The 23,470-nt window shown below is 38.1% G+C and overlaps 1 protein-coding gene and 1 non-coding gene across 3 annotated transcripts; one reads left to right on the top strand and one right to left on the bottom strand.

The window, feature by feature from the left end:
* The first annotated feature begins 655 nt into the window (after nt 1-655).
* LOC131257040 (small nucleolar RNA R71) lies at nt 656-762 on the top strand. Its single transcript, XR_009177063.1, has one exon. It is a non-coding gene; the product is annotated as a small nucleolar RNA R71 (small nucleolar RNA).
* A 14,921-nt stretch (nt 763-15,683) lies between these two features.
* On the bottom strand, nt 15,684-21,068 carry LOC131256320 (peroxisomal nicotinamide adenine dinucleotide carrier-like). Of its 2 annotated transcripts, none has more exons than XM_058257277.1 (3): nt 20,869-21,068; nt 16,222-16,329; nt 15,684-16,118 (listed from the first exon to the last, which is right to left on the bottom strand). In XM_058257277.1, exons 1-3 carry the CDS (start codon nt 20,977-20,979, stop codon nt 16,041-16,043), a joined length of 297 nt encoding a protein of 98 aa, XP_058113260.1. In that variant the 5' UTR covers nt 20,980-21,068; the 3' UTR covers nt 15,684-16,040. The 2 variants fall into 2 exon arrangements, 1 of the variants encoding a protein (XP_058113260.1); XR_009176748.1 differs by lacking the exon at nt 20,869-21,068 and adding an exon at nt 16,405-16,514 and having other exon boundaries at nt 15,934-16,118.
* Between the last annotated feature and the right edge of the window lie 2,402 nt (nt 21,069-23,470).

Raw genomic sequence — 23,470 nt, 5'->3', positions numbered from 1 at the left:
TATAACCGTCATACGAGAATCTATCTTTTGCATAAAATCTATAATTCCCCGCATTGCCTGAGCCAGCTCTTGTATGGGATTTTGAACTGGTTCCTCTTGAGGTTTCACTTGATTTGGATTTTGATTGAAGAAACCTGGAGGGGTAGCCGTTTGTCCATTCCTCCAACTAAAGTTTGGATGATTTTTTCAGCCAGGATTATATGTATTGGAGTTAGGTCCAGTAAAAGGTCTTTGATAGTTATTTACGGCATTGGCTTGTTCATTCAACACTCCTCGAAAGGCAGGTATTGTAGAACAGTTTTCAGTTGTATGAATGTTGCAATCACAGATGCCACAAACAATTTCATTGACCTTATCCTTCTTTCCTTCCATGGCCTTAACTTTCCTTATGAGCGTAGTCACTTTACACTTGAGATCATCCTCTTCTTTCAAGAGATATAATCCACCTTTCTCCTTTAATTGAGTCGGCCTAGACGTGGTGTTCGCCATTAGGTAATAGTCCCATGATTGTGTTTTTTCAGCGAGACTATCGAGGTAATCCCATACCTCGTTAACATCTTTGTTGATGAACTCTCCATTACACATTGTCTCGACCATTTGGCGCATGGAAGATGTCAGTTCATCATAGAAAAAGTTTGTAATGCGCCACGTTTCAAATCCGTGTTGTGGGCATGAACTGACCAAATCTTTGAACCTTTCCCAACATTGGAAGAATGTTTCATCTTCCTTTTGGGCAAAGTTCATGATTGCTTTTCTGAGGGTAATCGTTTTATGATGTGGGAAGAATTTTTTTATGAATTCCCTCTGCATGTCGTTCCATGTGCCAATGGATCTAGGACGCAGTGAATGTAACCACGTCTTAGCTTTCTCTTTTAAGGAAAAAGGAAAGAGTTTCAGCCTAATTGTATCCTTAGATACATTACGAAAACATAAAGTAGCCATAATCTCATCGAACTCTTTCAAATGTAAATATGAACTTTCTGATTCAAGTCTATGGAATTTGGGAAGGAGTTGGATAACTCCTGGCTCGATGTCCATTTGTCCTGTGTTTTCAGAAAAAATCATGCATGAGGGCGTACTCACTCCCGCCGGTTGTAGATAATCTCGTAGAGTACGAGGCGGGGGTGCCTGTTGCACCTCATTCTCATCTTGGGTATCCTCCACCCTTGGTGGAAGTAGAGGAGGTTGGTCTTCAGCCATAACTTCAGTTAACTCAAGGGATTTCAAGCGGTGTCTAGTCCTGCGATGGATAGTCAACCCCTCAACCAATCCTCCTTCAGTCAAGAGACGTCGAGTGTTGTCACGGGCCCACTTGGGCATGAAACACTCACAGCCCTCAATCAAATTCAAAGCCTAATCCTAAGAAAGGAAAAGAAAATCTAAAAAGAAAGAGAGGGAGAGTTGGAAAGGAATTACCAAATTGAAGCTCCTAAGTTAAGGACCTGCAAAATAAAACAAAATAAGTTAGATTTTAAAAAAGGAGAGGAACAATCCTTTTAAAAGAAAGGTAGCAGTAAACTGATTTCTAAAAGAAAGTGAAAACTTCTAAAATAAATTAGGAAAGTCCTAAACTAGAAAGTAAATTACTAAAAAAAAACTGAAAAATAGAAAGTAGAGAAGGAGTGTACCGAATTAGAGATTTCTATCTTAAAGGCCTACAAAATAGGAAGGTTAATTTCTAAACAAAAATTTTGAAAATAAATTAGGAAACAAATTAGATTTTAAAAGAGTTAAAATTAGAAAGTTACTAAAATAGAAAGTTAATTTCTAAAAAGGGAAAGAAATAACCTAATTTCTAAAAATAAACTATTTCCTACAGAAGGGAGGATACTAGAATTAGAAAATTTCTAAAATTTAAACCCTAATTCTAAAAATAGGAAAAAGTAGAGAGATTAGGAAGGAATTACCAATTGAGAAACTTATGTCAAGATCCTATAAAACAGGAAACAAGTTAGTTTTGAACTCAAATAAAAATAAATAAAAAAACTAAGGTTAGTAAAATCTTAATCTTAAACTAATCCTAAAACCAATTAATTTCAGAGAATCGTAACCGTCAGTCCCCGGCAACGGCGCCAAAAACTTGTTCACTCCCCAAGTATAGGGTTGTGATGTAGTAATAAACTCGGTAAGACCGAGGTCGAATCCACAGGGACTGATACCTGTACGTTATCTGAAACCAAGTAGAATTAGAACTAGACTAAGATGTGATCTAAACCAAATAGAATTTAAGAAATAATTGTGGAATAATTATCTAAAACTTTAAGGAATTCAGAGGAAGGAAACTAGGGATTCAGAGGATCCACTTGTAGAGATCAGGGAGAAATTATGCCTGCTTCATAAATCATGGAATTTGACTAGACTTCCTTTGATATAGTTTTCAAGAGGTGAAAGGTATATGAATTAGAATGGATTCCATCACCAAGCCATGCCCAGGAGACAAAGTAAACAACAGAATTAAACTAATTACCAACCAACCAACAATGTATGAGGATCAGGAAGGGTACTGTCATCCTACCATGCCCATTGGACAATGATGAACAACAGGGGTTCCTGACTTCATAAACATAAAAAAGGGAAAGAAATACTCAAAGCCATTGTAAACCCATTATAATTTCAGTCACAACAGACCATAAAAGACTAAGAAAAATATTCCTTCAATAATCAACTATATCAAATCCAGTTTATGAATTAAAGGCACACAGTAAAATCTCCCATCTCGCTACAGGATTCACCTCTTAGCCCTAGCTAAAAGGTTTAGCCAGACATGAATGGCTTGGACTCAAAGCAAATAGAAAGAAAGAGAAAATGAAAAAATAAAAGAAAAATAAGAAAAACTTCTTATCTTTTCTCTCCCATCTTCTCTCTCTGTCTTCCTTTCTTCCGTCCTCCACACGTTGCCAGCAGCTTGAATCCCTCCAGCCACGTCTAGCAGAAAGCCCAGCTCACGTGCTGATCTCTTCTTTCTTCAAAGCCAAGACCGCCACCCACGGTTTCTCTGCTCTTCCTCTCACGTTCCAGCTTCCAGCCCCTCCTTTTTTTTCTTTCTTCTCTCTCTTTATAGGTGCCAGGGGCTGTGCAGGAACTCTGCTTCTGCAACAGGAAACGCTTAACTGTTTACGTTTGGACTCAGTTTGAGAGGAGAAGACTTCCCCTCTTTGAAATCTACCAGTGTGGCGAGTGTAAGCACCCCTTGTATGATCAAATGGAGGGCTTGGATCGCTGATCCGTTCACAGACGGCGGCCCGCAACTTCCCGCAACTTCTGGTTTTCCCGAACGCGCGTAAGGCGTACGCAGAGGCGCTGACGTGTTCGGTGGGCCCCACAGAGGTATTTTCGGAGAAATCCACCCCGTCCATTAGATTCAGGACAAAATTTCAGTCAAGAATGGGTGGTTTTGAACGTGCATTGACGCGGCCCAAAGAAGAAATCACCTCAAAAATTGTTTTGAACGTCGCAGGACCACCTGTTTGTGGCCTTTGTATCGCGCACGTGTGCTTGCATGGGTCCAAAAGTTCAGCAAGGTTTTATAGTAGTCGAGGCCCTCTACACGATGGACGGTTTGGATTGTCCACTGGGACAATGTGTGGGGCCCACTAGCGTCCGAAAAAACGGACAGTGTCCGTCCATTTTGCGCGTGAAACGGCAATTGTCGTGTTTGGGAAGGGGACACGGGTCAGCGCTGCTGACCCACGTTTGTTGGCTCGGTGCGGCTCGGGTCTACGTGTGCTGTGCACACACTCGCGTAAAGTGGGACCCACCTTGCTTCTTTTGATAAATCCACATCGTCCATCTGGTTTCCCATCTAATTTAATGGGTTGAGACCAAAATTGAAGTATATCCAGATATCAGGCGGGCCAGAATTAATGGTTTATGGGCTGATCTGTTAGTTGGGGTGCTTCTATAGTGATCCGAGGGCTGAAATTTGATATGTACGGTTAATTTATGGCCCTTAGGCCATGTATGAAGTTTTGAGCCAATCAGATGGCAAGAACTATGTGATCTTGCATTTTTCACCAATTTCGGGCCTCTTTAACGTGAATGGCCTGATTTTCTCGGATCCTTGATGCATAATTCCATCGATCTTCGTCCCCTGGAGTCCGTCCCTTGCCTTGGGTGTCATTAGAGCGTTAAATCCATGGTTTAAGTACCCTTTTTCAGTTCATGCTTGTAAATACACTCTGCATCACAAACACGATTAAGTCAAGCTATTAAACGGTATCATGCTTGTAAATCCATGCAATAACTGGGTCTGATATGCAATATTTGACCCTCAACACCTATGGGCAAGGCCATTGTGATATGTATTAGGCCCATGATGTATGACGCATTTGATGTATTCGTGACCCATGTGTAGGGCTCACATTTCTTGTATTTGAAGCCCATGAGCAGGGCCCACCTATTGTGTATATGTGGCCCTTAAGTAAGGCCCATGGTGTTATATATTAGGTCCTTGTGTGAGGCCATGAGTCTACTATATATTAGGTTTTATGTGAGTCATTCCTTAAGGGTAATGCTGGTTAAATGTCCACATTGTCGAGATCGATTGTCGATGCCGGTTCTTGATACCGATTATGAGTATATGATAGCATAGCATCATGATACATGCTCATACGCATCATCTGCATGTTTGTTATGAGATGTGATTGACGATTGCATATGCTATAGGGTAGGTTGTTCATGGGGCTTCCTGATAGGCGGAGTTGCCCCATATGAGAGCACGACATGTGCAGGATTGATGCATGATTAGACTGTGTGACTCATGCATCTCGCATTTGTGTGACATGACCACCGTACGCCCTAGCAACATCAGGGCCATAGCCTCCACAGGTATTTTGTGGATGGCCAAATGGGACACCAGAAATCTGTTCTACATGGGGTGCTATAGATATCCCTAGGTGAAAGTTCCTAAACCCTCTTGGTTCCAGAGGTTGCTCCAACGTCTAGACCGAGTGGATGCATGAGCGCATGAGATGTGATTGACGATTACATATGCTATAGGGTAGGTTGTTCATGGGGCTTCCTGATAGGCGGAGTTGCCCCATATGAGAGCACGACATGTGCAGGATTGATGCATGATTGGATTGTGTGACTCATGCATCTTGCATTTGTGTGATATGACTACCGTATGCCCTAGCGACATCAGGGCCATAGCTTCCATAGGTATTTTGTGGATGGCCAAATGGGACACCGAAAATCTGTTCTACATGGGGTGCTATAGATATCCCTAGGTGAAAGTTTCTAAACCCTCTTGGTTCCAGAGGTTGCTTCAACGTCTAGACCGAGTGGATACATAAGCACATGAGGGCCGTATATCGTAGGCCGCGTCTCTCACTGTGTCGTTGTCGGTTAGAAGGGGGTGTGGCCTTACCTGCCCGAGAGGAGGGGGCAATGCTAGGCTGAGTCTGACCAGCTCGAGGAATGGGTCCGCTATCGACAAGCTGGGCCCGATATTGGCAGGCGGATAGTGAGGTCTCTTCCACTCACCTTGTTGTGCGCGATGGGGCGGCAATCTGGTTTGGAGTGTAATAGACCCCTGTGATTCCCCAGAGAGAAACTGTACTGATATGTGGACTTATTGAGCAGGAATTGCATATTCATTCATTCATTATCTACTCGGGTTGGTGGTGTGTAACTAATTGTTACATGTACCTTCGCATGACCAGGATTTCGGTTGGGCGCGCGACTAACCTGAGATCAGGAGTTTACTACATTGAGTCTGACTATCTAAATTTAGGTATGGGACTGGTTTGGATAGAAGTTCCTTGTGGTGGACCCCGTAGTCTGCGATACTACGTACTATCAACCCGACTTCATACTCCAGCATGGTCATTTAATTCGCACTGCATATTACATTACATCCGCAGTACCTAGCATTTTGGGTTACTATTTTTCTGCACTTATATGGCCTAGACGGACTTAGCAGGATTTACATATTGCATTGTACCCTCAGTATATGATTTTTGGCTCTCTTTGACTCCTCCTTTGTATAGCTGATCTGTATTCCACTTACTCTGATATTATGTAACTTACGGACTTATCAATATAATTCCGCTTACTCTGATATTGTATCTTGTCAGTATTTCCATTTATTCCATTGTATGATTTATGGCAATGTATTGCATAATTGGCCCTTACCTTGTGCACACACTTACACCACCCTCTAAGCTTTCTATAAGCTTATGCACGATAGATGCGTGCAGGTGATGTTAGGTTGCAGCAGTGTTGAGCTTGGAGCGTGCAGTGATCTTCTAGAGATTGATTTTTTATTTATGTATTTCCTTTTAGCATTGTACTCAATGATTATATTAGTGGATATGTGATGATGATGTTGCCTTTGTGAATTGGGTAATCTTGTGGTTATGCTTATTACGAGTTAAATGTTCGTTTAAAAAAAATATCCTCCTTGTAGGATCCTAGGATCGGAATCTGGCGTCTGGACGCTAGGAGCCGGGAATGGGGTACTACGAAGGTTGTCGCACCGGATTTGGCGATCAGGATTCCTGTGAATCCGATTTCCGGGTTTGGGGCATGACAGCATTGAATTCCACGGCTGAGAAGGTGGATGTCCGACTGAGAGAGTATTTTTTTAGAGTTTTTATTTGTTTATTTATTATTATTATTATTTTTTGAGATGTAGTCCAATCATGTTGGGCTAAACCTCTTAGCTAGGGCTAAGAGGTGAAGCTTGTAGCGTGATGGGAGACTTTTTGCTATGCCTTTTTATTTAGACTGAACTGATGTTGATTTTGGTTTAATTAAGGGAATGTTTTTAGTTTTTAATGCTCTGTTGTGACTAAAATTACAATGGGTCTGCGATGGCTTTAAGCATGTTCCTTTCCTTTTTACATTTATGACGTCAGAAAGCCCTATTGTTCACCATCGTCTCCTGGGCATAGTCGGATGACGGTACCCTTCCTAACCTTCATACATTGTTGATTGGTTGGTAATTAGTTTAATTCTGTTATTTGCTTTGTCTCCTGGGCATGGTTTGGTGATGGAATCCATTCTAATTCATATACCTTTCATCTCTTGAAAACTATATCAAAGAAAGTTCAGTTCGATTTCCATGGTTACACCATTCAACTGGATGAAGATGGGACTCTAAGTCCAGTTGAGTTCTTGAAGCAGGCATAAAATCTCCCTGATCTCTACAAGTGGATCCTCTGAATCCCTTGTTTCCTTTCCCTGAATTCTTTAAGTTTTAGATAATTATTTCATCATTATTACCCAAATTACAATCGATTTAAATTTCATCTTAGTCTAGTTCTAGTTCTACTTAGTTTCAGATTACGTACAGGTTTCAGTCCCTTGGGATTCGACCTCGGTCTCACTGAGTTTATTACTACATCACAACCCTATACTTGGGGAGTGAAAAAGTTTTTGGCGCCGTTGCCGAGGATTGACGGTTACATTTTTTTTGAAATTGACTAGTTTTATAAGTAGATTAAGATTAGGATTTTCTATATTTACGTTTAGATTTTTTTGATTTCTAGAAACTAACTTGTTTTTCTGTTTTATAGGACCTTGACATACACATTCTAAATTGGTAATCTCTTTCTAATTTTTTAATCTTTCTGTTTTTTATTTTAGATTAGGTTTTATCTTTAAAAACTTTCTAAATCTAGGATTTCTTCTAATTTAGAAAATAACTTTCTTTCTATTTTAGGTTTAAAATTTTCCTAATTTGTTTTTAGAAACTTTATATTTTCCTTTTTAGAAAATTTTCCTTTCTTAGAAACTAGTTTACTTTTTATTTTTGGATCTCCTGCTATTTCTAGACTTTCTATCTATAGAAAGTAACTTGGTTTGTTTTGTTTTGTAGGTTCTTAATTTGGGACTTTTATTTTGGTAACTTCCTTTCAACTTTTTTTTTCTTATTTTTTTCCTTTCTCTTAGGTTTAAGTTTAGAATTTGAATTGAGGACTGCAGTGTTTCATGCCCAAGAGGGTTCGTGACCGTACTCTACGTCCCAAGGAGGATTAGTTGAGGGGTTATCTATCCATCGCAGGATTAAACACCACTTGAGATCCTCAGAGTTAACTGAGGTTATGGCTACAAATCAACCTGTTTTACTCCAACCTAGGGTGGAGGACATCTAGGATGAGAATGAAGTGCATCAAGCACCCCCGCCTCGTACATTACGAGATTATTTACAACAGGTGGGGGTGAGTATGTCCTTTTGCATGATTTTTCCAGAAAATACAGGACACATGAATATCAAGCCAGGGGTGATCCAACTCCTTCCAAAGTTTCATGGGCTTGAATCTGAAAATCCGTATCTACACTTGAAAGAGTTTGATGAAATCATAGTCACTTTATACTTTCTTAACGTATCTAAGGACATGGTCAGGCTGAAACTCTTTCCCTTTTCTTTGAAAGAGAAAGCTAAGACGTGGTTACATTCATTGCGTCCCCGATCCATTGGCACATGGAATGACATGACAAGGGAGTTCATAAAGAAATTTTTTTCATATCATAAAACGAACACCCTTAGAAAGTCAATCATGAACTACGCCCAAAAGGAGGATGAAACATTGTCAATCATGAACTACGCCCAAAAGGAGGATGAAACATTCTCCCAATGTTGGGAGTGGTTCAAGGATCTTGTCAGCTCATGTGGCATATTAAACACTTTTTCTATGATGGACTGACATCTTTCATGCGCCAATTGGTCGAGATAATGTGCAATGGAGAATTTATGAATAAAAATGTCGATGATGTGTGGGATTACTTGCATAGACTCGCTGAAAACACACAAGCATGGGACACATACCCAAAATCAAATACCACTTCTAGGCCCACTCAATCAAAGGAAATGGGTGGAGTATACCTTTTGAAAGAGGATGATGATCTCAATTCTAAAGTGACTAATCTTATAAAGAAATTCATGGCCATGGAATCAAAGAAGGACAAGGGTAAGGAAGTTATTTGCGGTATTTGTGGTTGTAACAGTCACACAACTGAAAATTGTCTAACTATATCTACCTTTCAAGAGGTTCTGACTGAGCAATCCAATGCTGTAAATAATTACTAAAGACCTTTCAATGGACCCACCTCTAATACATACAATTCTAGTTGGAGAAATCATCCAAACTTCAGTTGGAGGAATGGACAAACTGCTACCCCTCAAGGTTTCTTCAATCAGACTCTAAATCAAAGGAAACCTCAAGAGGATTCAGTTCTAAAACACATTCAAGACCAAGAGCTATTCAACCAAGATATCAGATCAGCAATAGGATCACTTACATCATCCATTCAAAGGATAGAGTCACACATAATGATTGGGGGAAGGGGATGCTTCCTGCTCAACCTCTCTCCAATCCCAAACCGCAATACAAGATAAGTGATCCCAGCTCTTTAAATCAAATGGAGCATGCTAAATCCATCACCACTCTTAGGAGTGAGAAGATTATTAATAAAACCCTTTCGGTTAGGCCCGAAAAGCCTCAAGAACTAGAAGAGGGCAACAATGATGGATCTAGTGATGCCCCACAAAAATTAGAACCGGAACTTCTAGAGAAGCCAGTTGCTCCATTTCCCCAACAGTTGGTTACACCAAAACCTCTCTCTAACTCTCAGGATATTCTAGAGGTGTTGAAACAAGTGAAAGTCAACATTCCTCTACTCGATGTCGTAAAACAAATACATTCATATGTCAAATTCCTGAAAGACCTATGCACAACTAAAAGACGGCAAAGTATTCAAAAGAAGATCTTCTTGACTGAGAAAGTGAGTGCCATCATAAAGCAAGACGTGCCGCAGAAATACAAGGATCCTATTAGCCCAACCATATCATGTATGATTGATAACTACCGCATCGAGCACGTACTTTTTGACTTAGGAGCAAGCGTCAATCTGATTCCTTACTCGGTATACAAACAACTAGGGCTGGGTGAATTGAAAACCACCTTAACCACATTACAACTCGCTGATCGTTCTGTTCATATACCAAGAGGGATAATTGAGGATGTGTTAGTTCAAGTTGACAGATTCTACTACCCTGTAGATTTCATCATCCTAGATACTGAACCCGTCAATAATGGAAACTATCAGATTCCCGTCATCCTTGGTCACCCATTCCTTGCCACTTCAAACGCAATTATTAATTGCAGGAATGGAGTCATGAGCATGTCTTTTGGGAATATGACATTATAATCAAACATCTTTTTCAATAACGACAGAAATTCCAAGGACGATGATGATTTCTATGATGTTAACATGATTGATTCTTTCGTGGAAGATAGAACGCCTCTGACCTTATCCTCTAACCATCTAGAGACGTGCCTGGCCTACTCCCATGACTTGGATGATGACATAATTAGGGAGACGTGTGCCTTGCTTGATACTGCGTCGGTACTTGAAGTTAACCGGTGGAGGCCACAATTTGAAGAATTACCTCAAACCGATGGAGTGCCTCTACCGTCTAACCTCAAACCGCCGAAGCTTGACCTAAAACCATTGCCCTCTGATGTGAAATATATTTATTTAGGTCAAGAAGAGACTACCCAGTGGTGATTTCATCCCACCTTGAGAACAAACAAGAGAGTATGCTCATTTCTACTCTCGAAGAAGATAAAGGAGTTATTGGACATATCATCACAGATCTCGATAGGATGAATGAACTCCTTTCAACTGAATGTTTTGACTCTTTGGATGATTACTTGGCACACTTTGCAGGTTTAAATGATCCCATGATACAAGAAATAGTGGATGCCTCGGAAGACAATACCACGGTAGTTGTCCCAGACTGAGAGAACCCTTATTCTGAAGTACCTCCTCTCCCAGATCCTGAATGTTTACCATTAAAGGAGGATGAGCTGAAAATTGAACTAAAGAGTGAAACTTCAGCGTGTGTTGAGACTACACCACCTACTACAAAATTTTCTAAATTTCGTCTACTTGTAGTCTCTGATTCATCGTGGTGTACTAACTTCGAAATTTTTTCTGCCATAGGTGAATCATATATACTTTGGATACTACAAACGATTAAAAGAAAACTTTATGCTGAGGTCCCTCAATTTCTCTAGACATTCACACTCCAGGACATCCAAGCCTATTGCAAAAAGGGCTTTTGGATGATCCTGTTGAGGAACTTACTGAGAAACTTATCAAGATACTGGCCGGAAGAGGAACCTTGCGGCATGACTCAGTAGTTTTTCCCTGCTTTTATAGGACTAGGGTAGTTTGCCTATGTTGTTCTAAGATAGACAGTTTTATGCCATTAGGTTAGTTTGCTTGATACGTTCTTTTAAGATAGTTTGCTTTCATGTCTTCACTCTCGTGTTAAGCGGCTTTCATGCTACGATCTCTTGAAAAATCTCTCTCGATTCGTTATCCAGGTACTATCTTCCCATCACTTTTCCTTTACTTTTGTTGTCCCATGTGCATTGCATGCTCATATCTTTTACATTGAGGACAATATAGATTTTAGGTTGGGGGTGAGAGATTAGGTTTCCTAATCAGTGTTTTCTTGGTCTTGAGCAAAAATTGTGAAAATTTTTAATTTTTATGAAATTTTTTGTGAATTCGAAGTGATTTTGACGGCCATCTAGGGCACTTAAAATTTCAAGATACGTGATGTTGGCAATTTATGACTCTTGGATTCAGTATCTGTTAGATTTCACAATTAAGTTTGAATTGTTAATCCATAATTAGAAGTTGTAAACATTGATTGAGTCATGATTTCACATGTCACATCTCGCTTTCACATTAAGGTTTCAGTTTGATATTGAAGGGTTAACTTGGTAATCACTAAGCATGTAAGGAACTAACCTAGAAAATTTGCCCGTCATGATCAATTGAAGAAAAAGAAAATAACTAACTAAAAAACAAAAACAGATACCTTTAGAAAGGGTTGGGCAAATTATCTTCACCATAGATTTGTGCTCCCTATAGGTATAGATTTAATTCCCCATGGATGATATGTGAAAAGGGTTGGGTGTACAGTCTTCACCATAGGTTTGCTCCCTATAGGTGATGATTTGATTCCCCTTCGTGACGTTACTTTTAATGGAAAAATCAAAAGCTGGAAGAATGAAAAGATGATCTGTGAGGCAAGTTTTGGTTTAAGTCTTGGTTATCATGAATTTTCTTGTTGGTTACCAATGATATCTTGAAATAGAGAAGTGAATTTTAATGATAATAAGCCGAGATTAGACTATACACTCATGGATCCTAATGTTTAGAATTTTTTCTAATTGATGGATTAATACTTTGATCTTGATTATGAAGTCTATCGAGCGCTTGAGTATAGGGAATGTAATACCCAACATTCATGAATCTTAGAATTCTTGGATCTGCATTGTTTCTCAAAACTCACTCAAGTTTATGGAAATCGTCCTGTAAGTCTCAACTTATTTTTCGCATACTTTGCTCGGGACTAGCAAGATGTTGGTTGGGGGTTGTGTTGAGGGACAAATATTGCATATTAGACCCCAGTAATTGTCTGGATTTACGAACATGATACTATTTAACGGCTCAATTTAATCGTGTTTGTGATGCAAGGTGTATTTATGAGCTTGGACTGAGATAGGAGGCTAAAAGCATGAATTTGATGCTCAGAATTCACCAAGGTAAGGGACGGACCCCAGGAGACCAAGATCGACGGATTTACACACCAGAGATCCGAGAAAATCAAGAAACTGAAGCTGGCCTAAAAGACGTCTAGAATGCAAGATCACAGGGTTTCCACCATCCGTTCGGCTCAAAACTTCATAAATGGCCTGAAGATCATAAGTTAACCGTACACGTCAATTTTCAACCATTGGATCCCTCTAGAAGAGGCCCAACGGACAAATCAGCCCATGAATATCTGATTTGGGGCCCACTTGATCGCTAGATACGCTTCAATTTTGGACTCAATGTCTTAAAGAAGCTTAGAAAACAGATGGACGGAGCGGATTTCGTATATACATCAAGGTGGGACCCGCTTTACATAAGTGGAGTGCATAGAGACTGTGCACTCGCCGTGCACCAAGAAAGTGAAGTCGGTCAATATGGTGTTGACCGACTACAATTCAAGAACGACAGTGCCGTTCTCTATTTAAAACAGGGACCTGCGGTCCTCATTTGTGGGCCATCATCACGGTTCGGAAGTCCAATCCAAACCGTCAGTTAGAATCCCAGGGTCCATGTTATTAGGGCCTAAGTGTCGAAACTTTAAGAAGATAACAAAAACGGTGTCCCAACCATTCCAACGGCAGAATCGTTGCCGCAAGATCAATCAAGTGGGCCACGTTATCAGCGCTCCAAAACAACTCATATTGTAATGGTTTTTGGAGAAGAGACTAATGGACGGTGTGGATATCGTAAAACGTTACCCAAAGTGGGCCCACCAAGCTTCAACGCAGCTTGGCGTGCGTAATCATGAGCGTCCGGACGCTGCCCGGTTTCTTCGGTCGTAATGTGATCAAGATCACATTCTGATGCGTGATCCGGACCGTTCAAACGTTAGAAAAGGGGGTCTTGACCCCAACCATGGAAACAACTCAGAGTTTGGGACGATCTTTGGTCCCAAAACTCAATCCAAACGAAAGCGTGGTTTGCGTTTTCGCTGCGTAGCCTCTATTTTCACCGACTGCTGAACCGACTCTTGTGCGAAAGAGTTCCACCGACACCGAGCCTTCCACCGCCCTTTGCTTCCTATAAGAAAGAAAGAGAGAGAACGTGAAGGGGCATTGAATTCCACGGCTGAGAAGGTGGATGTCCGACTGAGAGAGTATTTTTTTAGAGTTTTTATTTGTTTATTTATTATTATTATTATTTTTTGAGATGTAGTCCAATCATGTTGGGCTAAACCTCTTAGCTAGGGCTAAGAGGTGAAGCTTGTAGCTTGATGGGAGACTTTTTGCTATGCCTTTTTATTTAGACTGAACTGATGTTGATTTTGGTTTAATTAAGGGAATGTTTTTAGTTTTTAATGCTCTGTTGTGACTAAAATTACAATGGGTCAGCGATGGCTTTAAGCATGTTCCTTTCCTTTTTACGTTTATGACGTCAGGAAGCTCTATTGTTCACCATCGTCTCCTGGGCATGGTCGGATGACGGTACCCTTCCTAACCTTCATACATTGTTGATTGGTTGGTAATTAGTTTAATTCTGTTATTTGCTTTGTCTCCTGGGCATGGTTTGGTGATGGAATCCATTCTAATTCATATACCTTTCATCTCTTGAAAACTATATCAAAGAAAGTTCAGTTCGATTTCCATGGTTACACCATTCAACTGGATGAAGATGGGACTCTAAGTCCAGTTGAGTTCTTGAAGCAGGCATAAAATCTCCCTGATCTCTACAAGTGGATCCTCTGAATCCCTTGTTTCCTTTCCCTGAATTCTTTAAGTTTTAGATAATTATTTCATCATTATTACCCAAATTACAATCGATTTAAATTTCATCTTAGTCTAGTTCTAGCTCTACTTAGTTTCAGATTATGTACAGGTTTCAGTCCCTTAGGATTCGACCTCGGTCTCACTGAGTTTATTACTACATCACAACCCTATACTTGGAGAGTGAACAACAGTTGTGCTGGCCGCCGCTTCATGTGAGATTTGCTGGCGGTTGTCCTGGCCACCACTTCATGTGGGATTTACTGACAGTTTGTATGCCTTTCTAGCGGTACGTTGTGGTATTTGAATTTTTGGATCCAAAGCATATTTAAACTCAAATGTCTTGATCCATGTGGGACTGATTTAACTTTACTAACACTTCAATTAGCATTTAGGCACAGCTGGATTGAAGGGAGTGTGTTTGGTGGCTCCAGAATCACAACTTAACCGACATGTACTTGCTCCTAATTCCATAATGCATATGCATTTGTAAACGCATCTAAAATTGTGATTTGGTTTTTTTTTTTTTTCGGATGTACAAGCTCATTAGATTGCAAACATTCAGTTTATAATAAAAAAGAGGAAATGACACAAAATAGATGCCCAACTCACAGTGAGTCCCATTTTATGAGTTCTGCCTCTCCAACTCATAAAATGATGGACCTTATCATTGACCCTTTTGGTCAAGGCCCACCTGACTTTTGGTCAAGGCCCACCTGATTTCACATTCCTCTTAGGAAGTAGATTGTGCCTAGTGATTGTTTCCCTATAAAAAAAAAATACATGCCTATGTGGCCCTTTCACATGCATCGAGCTGCCACGAATAATTTTTACAATAATAAATTGAATAGTTTCAATAATAATAATAATAATAATATCCATCAACCTATAGCTCTTATTCATCCATGCCTAAAACCTGCAAAACAAAATAGCAAAAAGAAATTAATTGGTATCAGAGTTAGAGATTGGAATTCAACTCAATATTGCATCGAAATACATATTAAAGCTACAAATTCAGTAAAAATGACAATTTTCAGATTACTGGAAAGAAGTAGCTACCACAGGCACAAACATACCCATCTAAACCAGCTCCACTGCCAAGTTAATCAAACAAGGATCACTTTCCAAAGCAGCTGTCCATAGAAATGCATTATCATGCAAATGAGAAAGATAACCTTCGAGTGTAAAATTGGTGAAAAATAAAGATTTACTAAAGACTTAAATGTTGTTTTTCTTTTTCTTTTGTAATGTGCACAGCTAAATTGAACAAGATGCTTTTTCTAATTGCCGCATTCAAATGTCAATTTCACTTGGGTTCAATAAAAATCTCACTAGTAACAAACATGGATCCTAAATGCGAATGACAGCAAAACTGCACAGAAAAAATGAAAAAAAAGAAAAATAGAACCACACCACATCATTCTTCTTCCCTGCCTTGGCCGCATCTCCAGTCTTGGTCTGCACATGAAGCAAGAAAGAATTTCAGTGGAAAAACAGATGAGAAGTAGAGATAACACAGCTCTGTTTTCTCACAGTAACGTGGCTGGAGGGATTATAATCCTACAAAGGATTCAAGCTTGTTATGCAGCCCAAGTCCACCGAATTGTTCCAAAAAGATGCAATTTGTTGAAGCAAGCAGAAAAAATTTAAAACTAAAAAGACGAACACATGGAAAAAGTTGCATCATGTGGTAAATGGCTAAAAGACAAGGCAAAATCAGTTACCTTCACAACAAGCAGGGGATAAGTCACAACAGTCAGCCCGAAGTTTAGCAACAGCTCCAAGAAGAAATACCTGACCAAAGAAGCACCATAGAACGTGAAAACACCAAAATGAATGTAAAAGCATTGTAATGGCAACTACAGGAGATGCAAAACACAAGAGGTCATTGGTCTACCTCCAATACAGTCACTCCTTTTGTGGCTTTCTTACTCAAGGTGCGTCTTTCCTTCAGCTGCTTTAGCATGGTCTCATACAGCATGAATTGTATGGAAGGGTTGCTCACCTGCGAACAACCAAAAAACATAATTCATCACATATCTCATCCTTGAAGCACCTACAAAAATTAGAGATCACCAACCATGATAAGTGTCGGTAGTACACCCTTCCAGAAACCCAAAAATCTAGCTTCATTGTATACTTCTTGGACCTGTAGCACAAATCTGAAATGTGTCACTATACCCCCTAAAAGCTCAGCACCTTGCAAGAATAAATGTCATCATCATCATTGTCATTTTTTCGTTCATTTTCTTTTCTGAAAGATATCATCTCCATCATCATAGCCTTGCCCCAGCTGTTTGGGATCGGCTATGCAAATCCTGTCTTGCCAAAAGTTCAAAATGGGCATTCTCATGATAGATCGGCAAGAATTAAAATATGCAACATAAATCCATAAAGCCACATCCCAACATTAATATATCCTGTTTTGGCAAAAGTTCAAAACGGGCATTCTCATTGTATAAGGATGATTTTTCACATAAAAAGAATGAATTCAAATCAATTTGATCGAGAAAGAAACAGATGAAAAGAAAACCTGAGAGAGAGAGAGAGAGAGAGAGAGAGAGAGAGAGAGAGAGAGAGAGAGAGAGAGAGAGAGAGAGAGAGAGAGAGAGAGAGAGATTTCACCTTCGAGTCCTTTTAGCTGGATGATGAAACATAGAAAGGAGTTGGTTTAGAAACTTCATGATATAATAGTAGAGTTGCCAAAGGTTCTCCTCCATTAAAAGGGCCAAGCTTCCGAGTGCTTTATGAGATTTGGGTAAAATATGACAAATGCTTTATTAAATCCATTAAATTAATAACCTACAACTTGACCAATAAGCATACCAAATTCAATATCAAATTTATTAAATTAAATGCCTTCATAGGTATAAGCATAAAATAAGATTAACAAACAAAAACAAAAAACACACTGCATCTCACTTTTAGACTCAACGGGCAGATCTGGTAGTTCCATGCTAGGACCCTTGGGTCGACGTGAAAGCGGGCTCCAAAGGAGCTACTGCTTAGAGAACACGACTAGAGGTGTTACCTCTTCTACCCAACGGGCTGTTGTTGTAAAGAAATCAATTCCATAATGGGCAACTGATTGTCCTATACTTAAACAATTCCATAATCAATCGTAATTGACATTCATCATCTAGCTAACTAATATATCTACTATATACTAGTAGCATACAAGCAATATTGGGGCACCATACCATAGGCTGCAAAAATATCATGTCCCCCTAAGAAATAAATCCTCCAAGGATAACACACACACACACATAATAAGTTGCTTAATGTCATTCTCAATCGCAAGTATTATTCATCATTCAACTAACTATTAATAGCATTTACAAAAATAGAAGATATCGAACCAACTCTATATAATAACTTGCAACTTAACCTGTAAGCATACCAAATTCAATATCAAATCTATTAAATTAAGTGCTTTCATAAGTTTAAGCATAAAATAAGACTAACAAACAAAAAACACTGCGTCTCGATTTTAGACTCAACGGCCTTTATGGCACACCATGTTACCCACTAAAAAATAGAACAAGCTTGTTTTCTTCTGCACAACACCACCATCATTGGAGTAAATGATATTCAATCAGATTTAGGACCTATGCGTGTGCAACAAATACAATACAAGTGTGACCAACAGAAGTGATAATATTGGAATAAACTACTATTTCTCCACAATAGTCAAGATCACTCAACAAAGTGGTTGCTAATGGCAAGGAATGCAAGGAACAACTGGTAAAGAACTTCAAATATTAATCTTCTCACAAAAATATATTGTCATCCATTCACATACCATGGAACAAGTTTTTCTTCTACTGGGTAAGCTAGGTTTGAAAAAGTTATTTCAATGTTTTTCTTATCTTTTTCCTTTTTTTCTTTTTTCTTTGGTAGGGAAGCTGGCTTGAACATGAGACCTCAATGTTGAATCTCAGACTGCCTACCACTGAACCATGGGATTGATCCCAAGTGATTTCAATGTTGATATTCACATGGTCAGTGTGGTGACTGCTAGGACATGATTGCTGACCCCCAGATAAATAACTAAAGTGATTAAACTAGGCACAACTGACATAGTTACTCAATACATGTCTAATTCTGTTGATAAGAAACATCCTTGACAAATTCCAGATCATAATGTTCACAAGAAGAATAAGAAGGAAAGAAAGAAAGAAAGAAAGAAAGAAAGGAATAAAAGAAAAGATTTAAATCTAGGCTGATGTGAGAAAACAAACCTGCTGACGCAGAAGGAATTCTTTCTGAGATTTCGACAACTACCCCTCAACCTTTTGGGTTATTTTCTCTGCTCTACTCGAATTGACTGTGACAGAAAACTTGCATTAAAATGCATATGGTAAATCCTCCCACAGTTGCAATGCAGAACCCAGAAGATAAATGGCAGTGATGCCACAAAAATTCTCAAAGAAAACTAATCTATTATTGACATGTAGAATTAGATTTAATACTTCTACCTGTAAATGCCAGTCAACTAACTCAGTAGCCTTTGATAGCCTTACTTTCAAGTCGACTTGGGATCTTATTTCTCTAATTGGATTCCTGCAGTGGAATTACTTTGTCAATGGTAATGAAATATGCTGATAATATTGTGAAGGTATGTCAACCAGTTTTCACTTGGTTGTGTACTAATAGTATGGAACAGTATTCAAGTGATATGAATTGCAAGATCAAACTAAAAATGACAATTTCGGAATGGATTCTGTTTTAAGCGAAGAATGGCAAAGCAGGAAATCTAAAAATGATTCATAAACAGCTGCACCAATCATTTTGCTGTGATTAGCCGTGATTACCAGAACAAAATTTCAACGACTAGACAACCACAAGGAAGAAAAAACCTCTCTCATTATATTTCCTATGGTTGGAAGCTACAACTGGAAAACAATGAAGAATTGCATGAATGGAAGCTTCATTAAAATTGTGAGAACTATATATGCATTTGATTGTTAGCATGGCCACATGTCTCCAAGAAAAAGAATGAATTATAATTTCAAAGGAGCTTAAAGAGCATGACTGACCAGCTCCCTCTTCAAGATCTTTCCAGCAGTGGATTTTGGTATCGAGTTTATGAAAGCTACTCATCGTATTTTCTTGTATGGCGCAACCTGTTGCAAGAACAGTAAGCACTACAAGAAAACTGGCCTTTACCTACCTTGATGATAAATTTTATACCTTGCTTCTCTCAATTGCAATGCTAGGATAATCAAATAAGCCTTCTTTCTTCTTCTTCTTTTTTTCTAATGGAAACATAACTTTTATTGAAGAAAAGAACAAAGCTGAAATGGCTCTACATGCCAGAAAAAGATGGATGATGAGAGATCATCCAAAGAGGAGGACTGAATCAGGCCCCACAAAGGAACAAATGTGAATCAGGCCCCACAAAGGAACAAACCTTTTCACATCCATACAGCTACTAAGCTCAAATTTTCAGTTTTTGAGCTTAGTCCAAAAACTGGGACTGGAAAACACTAGCTTGCTTAAGAAAACCATAGCATAGTCCAAACATTTCCAGGAAACACCATATAATTGAACGTGAATATTATTTTCAAGGATGGCATGCTCATATCTGTATATTGTCCTCGTCTTTCAGAAACTGAGAGTCATATTTCATGTTTCCATTCTCGTAAGTATTCAAGTATAATAGCTTGAGTTCTGATGCAAAAGTGAATTGAATCTCAAACATTCAATTAAATGAAGGAAAAATGATAAATGTTAATGATTTGGAGTTGCCTTTGAATTGCCATTTCATTTCTTTTAAGTGCAACTTGAAAGTAAGGTAATTGCAATTTGGAGCCCACAACCCTCAATATGAATGCTAAGGAAACTGGAATATGGTTATTCCTGCTTTATTTGACTCCTAATTTCAATTCAGTTAGTCCATCTAAAGGCATAAGCTCCAATATCATAGTAGTTTGTAAGAGTCACAATATGATGAACAAAATACACCATACTGAATCAATATTACAATACATAAATATCTCTTTCTTCCCCTGAGTCTCATAACCTGTAAAGGTCTTTTCTCAATTGGTACAAATTGTAGATTAATGCATGGCCTTTGAAGGGTAGAATTGGATTAGTGAAGTTGAAGAAATGAACTATAAATCTACAAAGCATTCAATGAGGAATATTATCAATAGAGCTTTGCTAATCACTTCCGAACTTGGTTGTACATGAGAAAAAAAGAAGCTTATTGGATCCTCTTTTATGGAATATGCATATTACCTACAACAAAACCTTAATGTAGATCAGCCCGAGGTTGGCCCATTTAAGTCATTGGGTCTAAAAGCAAATAAGGCCTTTGATTTCAGGCCCAAGCTTGCACATTAACATTATACAAGGGCCTATAATCCTCCACTTGAGCATCAGTATAACATTTTGCAAAACATGAGAATGGCCATGTGATTGGTGCCCATGGATTGACTCACATTTCTCATTTATTTTTGGAAAGCATTACACGCTGCACATCTGGTGTAAATTTAGTCATGTGCAATTACAAACAAAAGAGAAGTGCAATTAGAAAAACCTCTAGCTGCAATTCTACACAATCAGTAAAATCAGCATCTGCAACCAACTCTGCATTCCAAGGTCGTAGTCTTACAGCCACTCGAACTCTTCCAAGAACTGTCCCAAGCATCCAAAGAAAAGAAAAGAAAAATCAGAATTGATCATAATTAAATAATAAAAAAATCTAGACTACAAAACAGATAAAACAAAAACTATAATATTGGAATCATAGTTTAAAAACTAGAAAAGTCAAAGAGTTGAGTCAAAGAGTAGGTGAAGTTCTATTGAGTCTTGAAGACCATGAATTTTTTGAGTTATCAAACTATGGTGTACCAGAACTCCCAATATTCAGATGCTAATGAGACACACCCTTTTTCCAGGCAGGTCAACCAATTAGCCTTCAAAGGAACATAGAGAAAAGATACACACAACAATATTTTCTTTTCCTTTTTCCTTCTTTATATCAAGAATCCTGACAATATGATGAGATATAACAAGATATTTTTATTAAGAGATAATCAAGGAGGAAATAATTCCAAAACAGAGCCTCATGGATACCACCTTCTTTAACAGTAACATCTGCAGCAGATCCATTTCAGTTTATGGTTTTTAATGGTGTAAACAATATACAAAATTTATGGCATGGGCCAAAAGATGAACCATATACAAATTTCAGGTGGACCACAACATACAAAACAGTGGCGGAAGACCATTATAAACAATTTTTTTGTGGGTCACAGAAGTTTTGGATCTAATCTTATCAAAACAGGTTGGATACTAGCAGATGGCAAGTAAAAAATGATAGCGTTGGAAATATGTAAATACCCATGAAAAAGCTGGGCAGAAGGAAAGTGTAACATGGCCATAAAGATATTTGCACAAAGAAAGCTTCAAATTGATTAATTTAAAAATAGAAAAAGATATTTGCATATTGTTTACTACTCCAAACAAACAATATCAACTCACCTAAGGCCCTATTTGGTAGACACCTAAAAAATGAGTTGATCTCATTTTGGTTTACAGAAACTATGCATTAATCTTGATCTCTAATAGATAATGAGTTCATGTTAAAAGTGATTATGTAATACAAATAACAATCTCTAATACATAATTATTGTTAACTAAAATGAGATGAACACATTTTTGCATCTACCAAACAGGTACTAAATGTGTCAAATAAAATTGCAGATTCAACTAAACAGAAAATGTGAAGTAGAATTGCTTAGTCTATTTGTTCCTAATATGAAGAAGCATGAGAATTAATCTCTTTTAAGGCTGAGATTATTGGCAATTGTTAAGCCAGCATTTATTACATGATTAGAAAGCCATAGCATAGATCTAAGCAAAAATTGTAATATTGTAGCTTGAAAGTAGCTTTTTTCCTTCTAAGTTAAAAGTGAAAAAAAAAAAAAAAAAAAAGAAAAGAAAAAAAAAAAAAAAAAAATAAAAAAAAACAAAAAACTAAAAAAAACAAAAAAAAACAAAAAAACAAAAACAAAAAAAAAAAAAACAAAAACAAAAACAAAAACAAAAGAAAAGAAAACAAAATAAAGGAAAAGAGAAAAAAAAAAGAAAACAAAGTAGTGAATGTAACAATCAATCACATTAAGGCAATATGCACATCCAAAAATGGAACATAAAACGCAATATGTGGGATCCCATTGCTTTATGTAAGGAATTTGAGAAGCTCTTGCTAAAATTTAGTACTACTGTGAAGTGAGCAGATAGCAGCTTTTCATGATTGGTGACAAATGCATTGAGATCAAAAACCTTATACGGCTATTTAGCATGAGTAAGTTTTAAAAAGAAAAACAAATAAATAACAAGCAGTAGCAGTGATATGGTGAGAGCTATCACAAAATAGAAAAACATTTTAGGATATTCCTCAAGCATTGATGGTGCTAAATAATCAAATGCCTTAGGCTAAATGGAGGAAAATTCTTCATGGTGCACTTTTTTTAAATTTTTTCTTTTTTCTTATGAGGAATGAAAATTTATTAAAGAAATGAAAAGGATAGAAAAACAAAAAGGTGGATATTGAAAAACCAACACAACGTCCACAAAAGACAAAGCAACAGCAATTTGTACATTTAACCTATGCAAATTTGGTCCACAATAATAATAAATGCCCATCAATCCATCAATCAGATTTTATAGTTACCACCTATCTATAGTGGCCTATAATTTGTACATTTAACCTATGCATTAAGTGAGACCCACCATGAAATGTTCCAAAAATCAAGTTTAAAAAATGAAAGAATGAGAACTGAGGCACGTTTGGAGACACTTTTGGGCCCCCTCTCCCTATTCAATTCAATGCCGGACAAGTAATATTTTACCAATTGAGCAGTTTCATGTTTGCCTTTAAAATGGCACATTCTGTCTGGAAGGGAACTTCTATCTTTTGAATGTTTTTAGAGTTTATGTGTATTGAACTTGACAATATTGAAGATTTTTCTTAGTTCATAGAGACACTTGTGGTAGAAAAAATCTCAAAACAGAAGGCATGCATCATACACAAACAACTTCATCACACAACCACCATTCATAACCATCAAATGATCACTGCCCACATCTCTAGGACAATCAAACAGTTCTGCTCTGAAACTTTCCAGTTAAAC

The sequence above is a fragment of the Magnolia sinica genome, chromosome 9 (genome assembly GCF_029962835.1).
Source record: "Magnolia sinica isolate HGM2019 chromosome 9, MsV1, whole genome shotgun sequence".
Lineage (NCBI taxonomy): Eukaryota > Viridiplantae > Streptophyta > Magnoliopsida > Magnoliales > Magnoliaceae > Magnolia > Magnolia sinica.
This window is presented reverse-complemented; position numbering and strand designations above follow the sequence as displayed.

Bases quoted from the DNA above. Each gene is read 5' to 3' on its own strand.
- LOC131256320 (XM_058257277.1), bottom strand. From the start codon at position 20,979: ATGCTTGGGACAGTTCTTGGAAGAGTTCGAGTGGCTGTAAGACTACGA. The intron at 16,330-20,868 runs GTTTTTCTAATT...GGTTGTTCGCAG, and splicing joins GTGTAGAATTGCAGCTAGAG to GTGAGCAACCCTTCCATACA. The intron at 16,119-16,221 runs GTAGACCAATGA...TTCTTTGGTCAG, and splicing joins AAGGAGTGACTGTATTGGAG to GTATTTCTTCTTGGAGCTGT.